Below are 16,367 nucleotides of genomic sequence, written 5' to 3'. Positions count from 1 at the left end.
AGTAGTATTTTGCCCATCCTTGTAGTATTGTGCCCAGTAATTGTGGCCAGTATTATTGTGCTCATCCTAGTAGTATTGTGCCCAGTAGTATTGTGCTCATCCTTGTAGTATTGTGCCCATCCTTGTAGTATTGTACTCATCCTTGTAGTATTGTGCCCATCCTTGTAGTATTGTGCCCAGTAGCATTGTACCCATCCTTGTAGTATTTTGCCCATCCTTGTAGTATTGTGCTCATCCTTGTAGTATTGTGCCCATCCTTGTAGTATTATGCCCATCCTTGAACCCTGTAGTATTGTCCATAGTCTTGTGCCCAGTAGTATTGTGCTCATCCTTGTAGTATTGTGCCCAGTAGCATTGTGCCTATCCTTGTAGTATTTCACCATCCTTGTAGTATTCTGCTCATCCTTGTAGTATTGTGCCCAGTAGCATTGTGCCTATCCTTGTAGTATTTCACCATCCTTGTAGTATTCTGCTCATCCTTGTAGTATTGTGCCCACCTTTGTAGTATTGTGCCCAGTAATATTGTGCTCATCCTTGTAGTATTGTGCTCATCCTTGTAGTATTGTGGCCATTCTTGTAGTATTGTGCCCATCCTTGTATCTTGTAGTATTGTCCACATTCTTGTGCCCAGTAGTATTTTGCTCATTCTTGTAGTATTGTGCCCATCCTTGTACCCTGTAGTATTGTCCTCATTCTTGCGCTCAGTAGTATTGTGCTTATCCTTTGTAGTATTGTGCTCATCCTTTGTAGTATTGTGCCCAGTAATATTATACTCATCCTTGTAGTATTGTGCTCATCCTTTGTAGTATTGTGCCCATCCTTGTACCCTGTAGTATTGCCGCATTCTTGTGCTCAGTAGTATTGTGCTCATCCTTGTAGTATTGTGCTCATCCTTTGTAGTATTGTGCCCATCCTTGTAGTATTGTGCCCATCCTTGTAGTATTGTGCCCAGCCTTTTAGTATTGTGCCCAGTACCATTGTGCCCATCCTTGTAGTATTGTGCCCATTCTTGTGGTATTGTGCCCATCCTTGTATCATTGTGTCCATCCTTTTAGTATTGTGCTCATCCTTGTAGTATTGTGCCTATCCTTGTAGTATTGTGCTCATCCTTGTAGTATTGTGCCCATTCTTGTAGTATTGTGCCCATCCTTGTATCCTGTAGTATTGTCCTCATTCTTGTGCCCAGTAGTATTGTGCCCATCCTTGTAGTATTGTGCCCAGTAATTGTGGCCAGTATTATTGTGCTCATCCTAGTAGTGTTGTGCCCAGTAGTATTGTGCTCATCCTTGTAGTATTGTGCCCATCCTTGTAGTATTGTGCTCATCCTTGTAGTATTGTGCCCATCCTTGTAGTATTGTGCCTACTAGCATTGTACCCATCCTTGTAGTATTTTGCCCATCCTTGTAGTATTGTGCTCATCCTTGTAGTATTGTGCCCATCCTTGTAGTATTGTGCCCATCCTTGTAGTATTATGCCCATCCTTGAACCCTGTAGTATTGTCCACAGTCTTGTGCCCAGTAGTATTGTGCTCATCCTTGTAGTATTGTGCCCAGTAGCATTGTGCCTATCCTTGTAGTATTTCACCATCCTTGTAGTATTCTGCACATCCTTGTAGTATTGTGCTCATCCTTGTAGTATTGTGCCCATCCTTGTAGTATTGTGCCTACTAGCATTGTACCCATCCTTGTAGTATTTTGCCCATCCTTGTAGTATTGTGCTCATCCTTGTAGTATTGTGCCCATCCTTGTAGTATTGTGCCCATCCTTGTAGTATTATGCCCATCCTTGAACCCTGTAGTATTGTCCACAGTCTTGTGCCCAGTAGTATTGTGCTCATCCTTGTAGTATTGTGCCCAGTAGCATTGTGCCTATCCTTGTAGTATTTCACCATCCTTGTAGTATTCTGCACATCCTTGTAGTATTGTGCCCACCTTTGTAGTATTGTGCCCATCCTTGTAGTATTGTGGCCATTCTTGTAGTATTGTGCCCATCCTTGTATCTTGTAGTATTGTCCGCATTCTTGTGCCCAGTAGTATTTTGCTCATCCTTGTAGTATTGTGCCCATCCTTGTACCCTGTAGTATTGTCCTCATTCTTGCGCTCAGTAGTATTGTGCTTATCCTTTGTAGTATTGTGCTCATCCTTTGTAGTATTGTGCCCAGTAATATTATACTCATCCTTGTAGTATTGTGCTCATCCTTTGTAGTATTGTGCCCATCCTTGTACCCTGTAGTATTGTCCGCATTCTTGTGCCCAGTAGTATTGTGCTCATCCTTTGTAGTATTGTGCCCAGTAGTATTGTGCTCATCCTTGTAGTATTGTGCTCATCCTTTGTAGTATTGTGCCCATCCTTGTAGTATTGTGCCCATCCTTGTAGTATTGTGCCCAGTAGTATTGTGCTCATCCTTGTAGTATTATGCCATCCTCGTAATATTATTCTCATCCTTGTGCCCTGTAGTATTGTGCTCATCCTTGTAGTATTGTGCCTATCCTTGTAGATTTGTGCCTATCCTTTAGTAATCCAGGAAAAAATAATTCTCCTCAGCTTTCCTCCGTTCCCTCTTATTAGGCTCCATGCCCACGATCAGTATTTGCAGTGTTTTGGATGCAGCATAATTCAGCTGCGTCCAAAACGCTGTGGTGTACTGTACAAGCAGAGTGAACGGGATTTCTAGAAATCCCATGCCATTGTGCATGTACGGCCCGCAGTGAAAACTGACCTGCTGTGCGGATTTCAGAGGCCGCAGAATGTCAGTTCTTGCTGCGGAGCAGCATGTGTCCTCCCTAGGGAGAACACAGCGAGGAGACCGCAGCGGGCCGAACCCTGATCTCGGGCACGGGCAGCTGCAATCTCCTGCGGAGGAGACTTGTGGCTCCGCAGGTCAGCACCCGCCACATACAGGACGCAAGTCATGATCGTGGGCACATACCTTACCTGCAGACCCTGTGACGATCGCGGCCCTATGCCGGAGGTCGGCGCTGGCATGTCTTTACTACAGTTGAATCATTTTCAGCGCCCTGCGCAGAGTCGCTCTGTGCAGTGTGCACTATAGCAATGGCTGCGCCGACCAATCAGATGGAAGGAGGTGACATCATACAGCAACGTCACCTCTTTGCATCTGATTGGCGGGCAGCAGCTATTGATATAGTGCTGACAGCTCCTCTCCGCAAATGATTCCACTGTAGTAAAGACCTGCCAGCACCGACCGCAGCATAGAGGTATGATCATCACGGGGGCCGCGTGTTTGAGACCTGGTATAGATCATATATTTTTATCAGTGGCAGCAGCACAGTAAGATCTGTTATGTTTATAATTGTGATGTGACAGTAGTTCGGGGTTTCCTGGCTTTTCAAGATGTGTATGATATATCCATAGGTATTTATATATTTTACTTGGAAACGTATTTCACATCACTTTACAGACATCATCATCACTCTCCTTATTAAGGCGGGCTTTGCACACTACGACATCGCAGGTGCGATGTCGGTGGGGTCAAATCGAAAGTGATGCACATCCGGCGTCGCAGTCGATATCGTAGTGCGCAAATCCTTTTTGATACGATTAACAAGCACAAAAGCGTTGTTATCGTATCATCGGTGTAGGGTCCGACATTTCCATAATGCCGGTGCAGCGACAGGTACGATGTTGTTTCTCGTTCCTTCGGCCGCACACATCGCTGTGTATGAAGCCGCAGGAGCGAAGAACATCTCCTACCTGCTTCCCGGCTGCAATGCGGAAGGACGTAGGTGGGCGGGATGTTTACGTCGCGCTCATCTCCGCCCCTCCGCTGCAATTGGCCGCCTGCCGTGTGACGTCGCTATGATGCCGCACGACCCGCCCCCTTAGGAAGGAGACGGATCGCCGGCCAGAGCGACATCGCAGGGCAGGTGAGTGCATGTGAAGCTGGCGATAATGTTCGTTACGCCAGCTATCACAAGATATCGCTGCTGCGATGGGGGCGGGGACTATCGCGCTCGACATCACAGCATCGGCTTGCGATGTCGCAGCGTGCAAAGTACCCCTAAGACATAATCTAGATTCCCAAGTGTGGGAGGAAATCACCCACATACTAAGAGAACATACAAACGCCTTGCAGATGTTATCGTTGGTAGGACCCCAGTGCTGCAAGACTACAATGCTAACTACTGAACACACTGCTGCCTTCTAGATGTTTTTGTTATGTCATAATTTTGTTGAAATATGAAACCATTTCTTTGCACTGTTGTGTTCTGTAGATTACACATGGAGACCAGTTGTAGGAGACATTCAGATCCCCCGTCTTCTTCTCGGCTCCCCGGCCGCCCTGCAGTGTAATATCTCGGGGTATTTCCCGGATGCCGTCACTGTGACATGGATGAGACGTGATGGAGATAAGTTACATGAAGAGACTGACGATAACCAGAGGATAACATCCAGGAGAGCGGCCGATAACACCTACAGCCGTACAGCCAGTCTGACCATCACCCCCGACCTGCGGGCACATCAGGGGGCAGAATATATATGTGTGGTGGAGCACCCCTCCCTGGAGACACCCATAGAGAGAAGCACCGGGAGGCTGCGAGTCTGGGGTGAGTGTTTTAAAGGTATTATTGTTGATTGCGGAACTTTTTGTTTTGGAATATTCTCTAGTTTCGCTAAATGTTCTTAGTCATGTAGCAAAGTTCACTAAAAGGATCAACATTGATTTATAGAGTGGTGACTTTAAAGGGGTTGTCCCCTACTAGAATAACCCCTTCTGATTCTACTTGTTTCCCAAATAAAAGACCCTGTACTCACCTTCAGTTCTTGCTCCATTCCAATGCTGTCGATAATCGCGGTTTGGGGCTCATGTGACATTGTGACTAGAGAGGACCCATGGAAGTTCGGTTTGGTGGGCTCAGGTAGACTTGTGATAAAGTTTGGTTTGGGTCCCAGACTTGACCTGAACTTCATTTGAAGACACTGATTGGCAGTTTGGGTCTCTGCCTGCATGTAGCCAGCAGATCACTTCCGGGGGAGAATAGGCGGGCTTTTTCTATTGTTTTTGTTTAGTGCTCACTACATCCGATCACGCTGTTGTTACCCCCAGTGTGAGCTGTTCAAATACTGCAAGCAGCTCGCACTGGGCGGAGCACTGAGCATACCCGAGCACAGCGATGCTTGCGCAAGTGCTTTCCATATATACCGGTGTTCAGTACAGACATGTACACCGAACTTTGAGTTTCTTCATGTCTAATTGTGATGTCAAATAAGCCCCATGTCCAATCACTGTCGACTTCTCTCATCATGCCTTCGGACCAAATGAGTTAATCGACAGGAAGTGATGCTGCGGCTTCCACTCACTTCCTGTTGGTTGCTCATTTGGTCCAAAGGCATGACAAGAGAAGCCGGCAGTGATTGGACACGGGTCCTCTCTAGTCACAATGTCACGTGAGCCCCAACCTCGATTACCGACAGCACAAGAATGGCACCAGAATGGGAGGTAATGTGTTTTCTTGGCAGTGGGGGAGGGCAGGGGCTATCAGTGGCCCCCTTAAGTACCAATTTCATCTTCTTATTAGATCCAGACAGAGATTAATAAAAGCTTCTCAGCATGATACTGCCAGGCATATTACACTTCAGTATAGTGCATTATATGAATGATTCGTTTCATTGATTTTCAAGTCTCCTAATAATAAAAAAAATTTAAGTAAAAAAAATCAAATAAAGTAATAAAACAATAAATAAAAGTTAAGAAAAGGTGAAGAATAACCTTTAATCTATTATTATTATGCAAAATAATATAAACCATAATAATAACACATATATTTAATATCCTGCATCTGTAATGACCTCAGCTATATAAAAAATGTTATTTCATCCGTATGATGAATGTCATAAGGAAAACTATCCCAGAATTGCTTTTTTCATTCATTCGGCTCACCCCAAAAAATGGATAAAAATTGGTTTAAAAAAAAAATCACTTGTAACTCAAAATTGCACCGATGCAGATAGTAACTTGTCCTTCAAGAAAAGAAGCTTTCACACAGCTCCATCAATGGAAAAATAAAAAAGATAATGGGTTAGAATATGGTGACACTAAAACAATTGCTTTTGTTTTTGTAGATATGGATTTTATTGTGCAAAAGAGCAAAATATAAAAAATGTATACATTTGATATCAGTAATAATACTGCTTCATTCAAAAAATACAGCAAGCAAAACCAAGAACATTGCATAAGCTAAGGCCACTTATATTCATCATTCCAGCAATAGTTATATCAGGAGATAATAATAATATAATATTTATTAATTTATATAGCACTATTAATTCCACAGCGCTTTACATACATCAGTAACACGTCCCCATTGGGGCTCACAATCGAAATTCCCTATTACTATGTCTTTGTGTTGAAATGATGATGAGACTCAAGCGGTCTCTCGGGATCTGACTGCTGTTCCAAATTATATTGTCATGTGTGCACACGAGACTAAATAACGGACTACAAGTCAGTTATAACTATCTCCATGACAGACGCTGACCAACTGATCTTTATTCTCCTCAGACAAAGCTTTTATAGTAAGGGTGTATACAAAAGTATGGTCCAATCAAGTATCGCAGGTCGGGGCTTCAAGACGTATATAAATTTGCATAATCTTTTCTGAATTGGTCAGTCAAGTATCGCAGGTCGGGGCTTCAAGACGTATAGAAATTTGCATAATCTCTTCAGTCAAAACTTTAGGAATTCTCCTTTGTTCATCATCTTGGGTGTAGACAGGATGTGGCAGCCATCTTTAAATTACATATGCTGGTATATACCGTTTTAAGGAAAATCACTAAATATGCAATATATATATATATATATATTATATATATATATATTAGTAAAAAAGAAAAGCATGCATAAATATGTGTGTTAGGTTACATTAACTAAACTATATACCTGAGTCTATGAAATGGCTGAATTAAGTATTTTTGGTTACTCAATTCTTATCCTCAACAGTCCCCCCTAAAGACTTATTTCTGCCATTTCTGAATTCTAAGGGTACTGTGTTCCCTTAGGAAGAGAGGTAGAAAGATCTGTGCGAAAGACCTGCCTAACTGAACGTTGATCATAGAGATACACTGCACACTCAGTTGTATATGCTATATAAATTTATTATGAGGGGTTCAAAAAAGCCATGCAAAGGAAAACTATGAACTTAGAGACAATGACACTTCATCTTCACAAACCTCTCCATTACCATATGGCCACAGGTAACTACCTTTTCCTTTCATTATCTACATATCCTTCTCTTACTACCTCTCATTATCTATACTCTTATATATCTCTCCAGCAATTCCTCTTGGAACTCAGAACTATAAGTGACAGGTAGTATACTTTTTTTACTTCATCGCCTGACCCCATACATTTGAATCACCCTCTGTACTTGAATTTTCTTTTCTTCATATTATGCTGATACCAGTTTTTATACCCCCCTGTTCCACTCTCCATTTCCTTTGTTCCTTCCCCTTACCAGTATATTTACCGACTCGCCTTAAGCGGTTGTCACTGCTGCATATTGATGTATTTACTCTAGTCTTGATGTATGTGTACATTCATACATAAAATGCATTTCTGATATATATGCTCTTTGTTCACGCCCTTTTTTTCCCTCCCCTCTTCCAAAAAACTCTCTTTGTGACAACTATTGTAAAAAAAGCTGTTGTTTGAACAATTTATGTAAATATTGTTTATCTCTTTTTGTTTGTACCCCACTTTACAGCGTACTCTGTGAACAAGGCCGGTGGCCGAAACGTCAGAGTATTCTTTGTCTCTAAGTTCATAGTTTTCCTTTGCATGGCTTTTTTGAACCCCTCATAATAAATTTATATAGCATATACAACTGAGTGTGCAGTGTATCTCTATGGTTAATAATTGTGGGGTTTCCCCATTCACTAGCACCTCACCTCACAAAGTGTGCACGCCCCTTCTTTTCATTAACTGAACGTTGAGGCATGGGCGGAGAGGGGAAAGGGTTTTCTTCACCGGTTTGAGACCAAGGATTCCTAGGCGAGTCCTCACCCTTTGAAGTGGAGCTTTCCCATGTCCCAAGGTTCTCGAAGTCCTCTCTTCTTCCTGTTTTAGCAATGATGGTCTGAGACTGTACAGGTCTTTTGAAAAGGATAAATATGAGCAGGACGCTCAGTGCAGCTCTGGTTGGTCGACCCTTCTGCAATGCGAGACGTGGATCCATTGAATCTGCGGTTGGATCGGCTCATCTAGTGTTGACTCGTGACTTTCTCACTTGTCCTTTAGGATCAATCAGTCTCCTGACCAAAAAACATATACTACTAGCTCTAATTTAAAATCTGGAATTGGAAAATACACCTGTTTATCACACTATTTAGTCAATTATATAAAAATATACATGCCTGTGCTAAACCAAAAAATATCTTACATAAAACCTGTTTATTACAAAAAGAAAACAAAAAATACATTTTGTTCATGATTTGCCAGTTTCCACTTTTCTATAAAATATACACTTTTTGTAAACCCATTTTTTTTTACATACCACCTTCATCAGGGGTCTCAAACTCGGCTGGGTGTATGGGCCGCACAGAGGAGAAAAATAATTTGGGGGGCCGCATTCTTTGCGGGACAAAGTGACATTTTTTTTGTACCATATATATTTTTTTACACACCTTTGGATCACTGATTTTCAACATTTTTCCACTTGTTTATTATAACAAATGTGCACATTCTTTGGTTAAATATAAAAAAAAAAAAAAAAAAAAAAAAAATTTGATGGTAAAAAAAAAGTCATGTTTTATTTTGTTTTTTTACATTTTATCCCTTTCTTGTAACTAATAGTCTTACAATTATCACTATATAGAAATTTTGGCCAACATCTTTTAGTAATGTTCCCCATCCTATAGACATGTGCCCACCTTGTCCCCATCCTATAGTAATAACCCCAGCCTTGTCCCTATTCTATAGTAATGTCCCCATCCAATAGTATTATGCCCATCCTTGTAATGTCCCCATCTTTTAGTAATGTCCCAAGCCTTGTCCCCATCCTATAGACATGTGCCCACCTTGTCCCCATCCTATAGACATGTGCCCACCTTGTCCCCATCCTATAGACATGTGCTCACCTTGTCCCTATTCTATAGTAATGTGCCCACCTTGTCCCTATTCTATAGTAATGTCCCCATCCAATAGTATTATGCCCATCCTTGTAATGTCCCCATCTTTTAGTAATGTCCCAAGCCTTGTCCCCATCCTATAGACATGTGCCCACCTTGTCCCCATCCTATAGACATGTGCCCACCTTGTCCCCATCCTATAGACATGTGCTCACCTTGTCCCTATTCTATAGTAATGTGCTCACCTTGTCCCTATTCTATAGTAATGTGCCCACCTTGTCCCTATTCTATAGTAATGTCCCCATCCTGTAGTAATGGGTGGTGGGGGCAGTGGCGGCGGCCTGTGAAAGGGGGCGCTATAATTTACCGATCGCTCTCGGCTTCCACCCACGGACGCTGGAGTGAAGCTGAGGGGGCGGTCTCCAGCCCCAGATCCACAGTGATTGGAGAGACCGGCCTTGTGACCAGTCTCTCCAATCAGAGCTGGGGGCGGGTGAAACTGAGGTCACCCAGCTCCAGCCAATGATCGGTGCTACAGCTGCACTGATCAGGGCTGGATTTCAATGTTACAGCCATTTTCAATGGCTGAAACATTACAGTGGCTGTGATTGGCTGACGAACGCCGCACAGCCAATCACAGCCTCCGTAGGTCCGGGGAGGAGACACCACCCCTCCTGAGGCTCCCTCCTCCCCGAATCTAAGGTATATTTGCTATTTGCAATGCAAACAGCGATCGCAGCCACCGGGGCTGCGATTTCGCCATGACGTACTGGGTATGTCATGGGTCCTTAAGTACCAGGGAGCCATAACGTACCCAGTACGTCATAGGTCGCTAAGGGGTTAATGTGCCGTCCTTCACATACAGAAAAAATAAAAAACCACCATTCTTCTCACCTGTCCCGCACTCCCTCGGCTCCTCACCTCTGCTTCTCGCTGTCTGCAGACTGCAGGCCGTGCCCCGGTGACTGCCCCTGGCAGCGATTTATGTCAGATGAATGTTTTGCCGGCACTGCGCGTGCACAGTCCTTGCCTCTGAGATTGCAGCGCCGGCAAAACACTCATCTAACAAAGTGCAGACAGTGGCTGCGGCCCCTGCACCGGCCGCGATAGTGAACAGGGGCACGGGCCTGGGGGCCGCACGAAGCAGCCTGACGGGCCGCATGCGGCCCGCGGGCCGCGTGTTTGAGACCCCTGACCTTCATCATGTGCTTCTCAGCAATAATGTCGTTTTCCGCACTGGAATGCCTCTAACCAAACCTGGAGAGAAATCTACACAACTTGCACAGACTTGCATACAACGAGCTCATGATATACATCTATAATCAGTTTGCAGTCTCTAAAAATGGGTAGAGCAGGTGCAGGGTGTTTCTGTGGACTCTTTACAGTTTTTTTTTCCTCAATTCATTTTAGGCACACATCTTACAAGACTGGGTGAATCTGCTTATCTGGGTACTGAACCCTGGTGTCACCAAAGCACACACTGATATCCGTCTTACACAGATTTTAGTCCATAGATTACCTGGGCCATCATTAAGAAGAGCTCTCATGGCAGAGAAAGCTTACCACCCTTTATCCACAGACCTTCCTCAGTCAGCTGGCTCCCTGCATCTCACACTCCATTCCTTGTTGATTTGCTTGTTCCTGTAGGGATTTAAGAACACAAGGACTGACAGAAGTCACTAACGATGTGACAGGTGCCACCGAGGTATGGTCCGTATTGGTGAAAGACTCTCAACTCTAGGCCTGTTCACTACTCCTTGGTCAGCTGCACCTGGGGACCGGGGATCTCCATCCGATGCCATCAGCTCAGATCTAGACTTTCTCTTCAGCATCCCTAGTTCATTTGACAACAGGAAAAAATCTACAACCTACAAACACCTCTAACCATCTTACCCACTCCTGCCGTACCCATCTAGAGAGGGCATTAATGTGTCACTGCCTCCTGTACCGAGAGGAGGGGAGGGAGTGGTTCAAATTTTGATTACCTCATGTTGTGTAAACTGTAGCATATCCAGTGTAGAATCGACCAACATCTTGCTCCATCTATGAAAACAAAAAACTAAAAATATACATTAGATCATTCTTATAACTTTAACTCTGACCATAATACAAGTAGTGGTCATCTATACTTCACATGACTGAAAATACTAAATAAATAAATAAACATAGGACAAGATTTTCCTATTTCAGTTAACAGAAATGCCTCATAGTAATCCAGTAAATATAATTTGCGGGGGAAAAGGTCAGCCTCAGAACTTATATAATATGTCTGCTGCGCCCTCTACTGCTGGAAAATATAATCGATGACAATGACTTCTCCCCCCTTTTTTTTTCTTTTTTGTTTTTGTGTACCAATCTGGCAAAAGTTCATAGTTTTTTTGCTGCTATTCTCTAAAAGAAAAAATAAGACAGCAGGTAATAAATTAGCTACATACTAGAAACTAAAATTGGGCAAACACTGAAAATAACATATCTCTACAACAATATACATTGCTGGGGAATTTTTAAACCTTACGATAAACAGCACAGTTCGTATATACTGTATCTATAAAGAAAGGAAAACCTTTGATAGTAGAAATAACTGAGACATGGTTAGATGACAGCTGTGACTGGGCGGCTAACCTGCAAGGATATGAATTGTTTAGAAAAAATCGTAAAAACAAAAAAGGGAGTGGAGTCTGTCTATATATAAAGTCCAGTTTAAAGCCCAGACTAAGGAAAAATATACAAGAGGGAAATGAAGAGGTGAAGTCTCTATGGATGGAGATATAAAAAGGAAAACTAATAAAATCCTCATAGGGGTTTGTTATAAGCCACCAAATATAATAGAAACTACTGAAAATGTATTATTGAAACAAATGGACAAAGCAGCAAATCACAATGAGGTGATTAATATGGGGGACTTCAACTACCCCGATATAAACTGGGAAACTGAAACCTGCGTATCTCAGAAAGGAAACCGCTTCTGTCAGTAACCAAGGATAATTATCTGTATAAGGAAAATGAGAAAGCCTGGGTTTGGGGAAAATGTGTGTAGATGGGTAGGTAGCTGGCTTAGTGGTAGAAAACAAAGAGTGGTTATTAATGGTGCATTCTCAGATTGGGCTACGGTTACTAGTGGGGTGCCACAGGGGTCTGTATTGGGCCCCCTCCTTTTTAATATATTTATTAAGGATCTGGTGGATGGCTTACAGAGTAAAATGTCAGTATTTGCAGAGTCACAAAATAAAAATATATATTGTTTGAATAAATCGCCATAAAAAACAAAACAACACAAAAACTAATTTGCATATCTTAAGAAATCTAATTTTCCCTATAAAGTTAATTTAATCATTCAGGTATGAGCACTAAACTAAAATGTGAAATCCTGAACTTAAAGGGTTAATCGAACTCTTCTCTAGCTGGGAGAGGCCACATTCCATTCTCTCTTTTAGTAGCAGCCAGAGAGAAAGGAAAAAAAAACTCATCTTCTTGTTTTAAAGAAGACATAGCCTTGAAACCTCTACTCTCCACAATACACATCTCCGCTGGATGCATTACATATATTTTTTTCCCTCTAAACAAATGGATATAATACCTTCTGACATCATTGGGGAAAGTCTTTTAAGATATCTAGATTAGCTAACACTGTACAAAGATATGTATTTACCTACCTCTATTCTATTGTAAGATATAATGCCGCTGGACTTTTAGAATACCAATTATTTTATGTGGACAGTTACCTCTTTCTATTTACAAATTCTTTAAAAATTTCACTTATTCACTTATTTATCTCTGACTTGCATTTTTTGGATAGCTGAGTAAACAAATATACTATTTTATACTTATTCAAATGTGTTAGTCATATATACTAGAGAACACCCCTCCCCCCAAAAAAGAAAAAAAGTTTAAAGGGGGTGGGTTGAGAGCTTTGGACAAAGAACCACTGACAGGGGCGTGGCTTATGAGGTGTAATGCCATTAGTGGGTGTAGCAAAATGGCCGCCACAGGAAGTTCCAGGTACTTGACTTCCGGGAGTACTTCCATGTTAGGACACATGAGTGTAATGGGAGGGGCAGAAGCTATGGATTGAGAAAGGGGTGTTACCTTTAGTGGCTGTAAACCAGTATGCATTCCAGCATACGAAAGGGGTGGTTGATTAGTACCAGATGTAATGACTCCTAAAGAAGAACAATGACCGATTATTTCGGGAATTGATTCCTTAACATCAAATCTGGCAACATATCTTGATGAAATCATGCATGTACATGTATTGGAACTAAACAGCTATTTAAGGGATTCATCTAATTTAATAACTATGATAAAGGAGATTGACTGGAAAGAAACATATTACTTTCTTACAATGGATGTGTCTGCCCTCTATTCGAATATAGACCATGATTTGGGATTACATTGTTTTTCACAGTTTGTGAAAAAAGATACTAGATTACACCCTCTGCAAAAAAAATTTTGTACTTGAAGGGATGTGTTTTATATTGAAAAATAATTACTTCACTTTCCTAGATGTACTGTACCAGCAGATCCTTGGGACCGCGATGGGCAGTAAAATCGCACCAACTTATGCTAATTTGTTCATGGGCATCTTTGAATCTGTTTTTATCGAACAATCTGAATATCAGAGCAACATTGTACTTTACAAGAGATACATTGATGACTTATTTATAATTTGGGATAATAAGGATGATAATATATCGGATTTCATTTCGCATATAAAAGAGAATAATTGGGGTTTGTCCTTCTCCTCTGTTATTAATAAGGATACAATAGATTTTCTTGACCTTACAATATCACACAAGGAGAACAAGATTATTACAAAAACCTTTTTTAAAAAAGTGGATACAAACGGCTATATACATTTTAATAGCGGCCACTATAATAAGTGGCTCTTGAATATTCCTATTAACCAATACCGAAGAATTAGAAAAAATTGTACACTGGATGATGATTTTAAGATACAAGCTGGTGTTTTATATGACCGTTTTAATGAAAAGACTTACCCCAAAAAACTTTTAACACGTGCTTTTAAAGAAACCAAGCATATGAGACAGGATGATCTGATTTTAACCTCTAAAAAGATGTTCCCGCATAGTGGTCCTTCTGATTTTAGCTCTAATTTTATCACCACTTTTAGCCATGACAACGCTGTTATTAAAAAGACCCTTACTAAGCACTGGGAGATCCTTTTGGGGGACCCTGTGCTTAAAAACATCCTTCCACCTTTTCCAGGCATTACTTTCAGGAGAGCCCCCACCATTAGGAATATTGTGGCACCCAGTAGGCTGAGATTCCCTATCAATTGTAACAAAAGGGAATGCTCAATCGGGGTCTCAAAGTGTTTTAGTAAAAACTGTCTATGCTGCACATCCATTGCGCATAAAAGAAAGACATTTGGTCCAGCAGAAGAACCAGAAAAATACACTATTAAGGGACACCTCACATGCCACTCTGATTTTGTTGTCTATCTTATTGATTGTGTATGTGGAAAAAAATATGTAGGGAGAACCAGACAGCCCCTACATAATAGATTAAATTCCCACAGACACAATATCAAGAAAGGGTTCCTTTTGCATGGTCTGTCCCGACATTGCACGTTAATACATGGTAAAAAGGCAGACATCACTATAACACCAATTGAACAAATCCCTAACAATACTCCTAACAGAATTGAGGCTCTAAATAAAAAAGAGACATTCTGGATTTATAGATTAAATACACTAAAACCGATAGGACTTAATGAAGTGACAGACCTCTTCTACTGATTTTGTATTAAAAAATTTTGAGATGGTCATCCTGCCTCTTTTTATCTTATCCTTATTATCCCTTTTATATGTTTTTATAGTTTTTATGGATCTGTGTATTTAATTCTATCATTACATTGTGATCAGTTTTTTATGTATGTGAGAATTTTAGTTTTCAATTTTTATCATGGTCTGGTGCTCTTGCGGCAAAAGGGTTTTAATGATTTCTATACACTGTTGTACTAATCTGTGTATGATCTGTCATTATCTCTCTTTTCTTGTTTCTGAAACATACACATGGCCCTTTGAACCAGGGTTACCCATGGCGCAGGTGCTTTAGTTTTGTTCCCATGGTCTCAGTTCTGGCATTTACTCCGTACCGCTACTCTGTGTGTCCTCATGGCAGGTTCAGGAGCATGCGTATAGATGCTTTTTCCACGCTTATGCCCGATAATAACCTAGAGTCCTTTTTTGCTTGGGCCTCTCCAGGAATAATGAATACAAATATGTCCTCCTCCTCCTAACTGTTTGGAGTGACTATTTTAAAAGCTTTTTAACCCACAATACAAATAATAAAGATTCACATCACTTTTTTACAATTTTATATTTATATTTTTATTCCTGGGCAAAAAATTCCTTTACAATTTTTATTCAACATATCACAGCATTTTATTTTTTCATTATTTATTATCTATTACTTTTTATAGTTTTTTCTATAAAATATGTTTTGCCATACATATATTTATATATATATATTTTTCTTCTTTCACCTAGATGTCAATATAATTTACCTGTGTTACATATTTATGGGTACACAGATATATAAATCACTGGTGGCGTTCACCACTAAAAGTCGACTTTAACCTTATAATTAGGGACTGCTACTTTGGAGTTCTTGTCCCGAAAATTGACATTTTTTCATACTATTCCTCTCATTTCTTATTTCTTTTTTCTTGATTTTTCATCCAATTATTGTTTAATTTTCATGTAAACTATTATGATGACCAGTCTATGAACATTTAACAGAGTTTTGTTATGTCTGCAGAAAGTGCTGCATCATGCATGCAGAGGTCTCTTTTTTTTTTTTTTTTTTCTCTGACTTTTTTCAAAGTGCCGGGAGGCGGTACTTTGTAGATACCATATGTATAAAAGGGTTCATCTCTCTGTACATGCAGTGTTGATTTACTGGTCCTGAAGAAGAGGTCTTAGACCTTGAAACGCGTAGACCCATGGAATAAAAGATTGTTTAATTTATCAACATCTCCTTCTGGATTACTGGCGGATTGCGCGGGTTTAACCCCTTCTCCCTCTCCACTTTGAAGTCTGAAACACGTGGGGCCGCTGCAGCTGCCATTATCTCATGCTATCTGTGGTGGTTGTGACCTCTCACAACCTCAATCGGTGAGTGCATTTACCATTTGCTAACCGTTTGTTTTATCTGGTAAAACCCTATCAGCGCTTCTCTTTTCTAGTTTATCTAAAGAAGAACAATGAGGCACAGCTAGATAAAGACATTTAGTGATTCTAGAAACAACAACAACAG

At 41.0% G+C, this 16,367-nt stretch overlaps 1 protein-coding gene across 1 annotated transcript in view; it reads left to right on the top strand.

Annotated features, from left to right (window-relative positions):
* LOC142246772 (uncharacterized) overlaps positions 1-14,948 on the top strand; it is a 55,905-nt gene extending 40,957 nt beyond the window's left edge. The window contains exons 7-9 of the mRNA XM_075319823.1: positions 4,235-4,567; positions 13,590-13,814; positions 14,926-14,948. Coding sequence (XP_075175938.1) covers positions 4,235-4,567; positions 13,590-13,814; positions 14,926-14,948 — 581 coding nt within the window. The remainder of the gene's footprint in view (positions 1-4,234; positions 4,568-13,589; positions 13,815-14,925) is intronic.
* The last annotated feature ends 1,419 nt before the right edge of the window (positions 14,949-16,367 follow it).

Source organism: Anomaloglossus baeobatrachus, chromosome 7 (assembly GCF_048569485.1).
Source record: "Anomaloglossus baeobatrachus isolate aAnoBae1 chromosome 7, aAnoBae1.hap1, whole genome shotgun sequence".
Taxonomy (NCBI): Eukaryota; Metazoa; Chordata; class Amphibia; order Anura; family Aromobatidae; genus Anomaloglossus; species Anomaloglossus baeobatrachus.
This window is presented reverse-complemented; position numbering and strand designations above follow the sequence as displayed.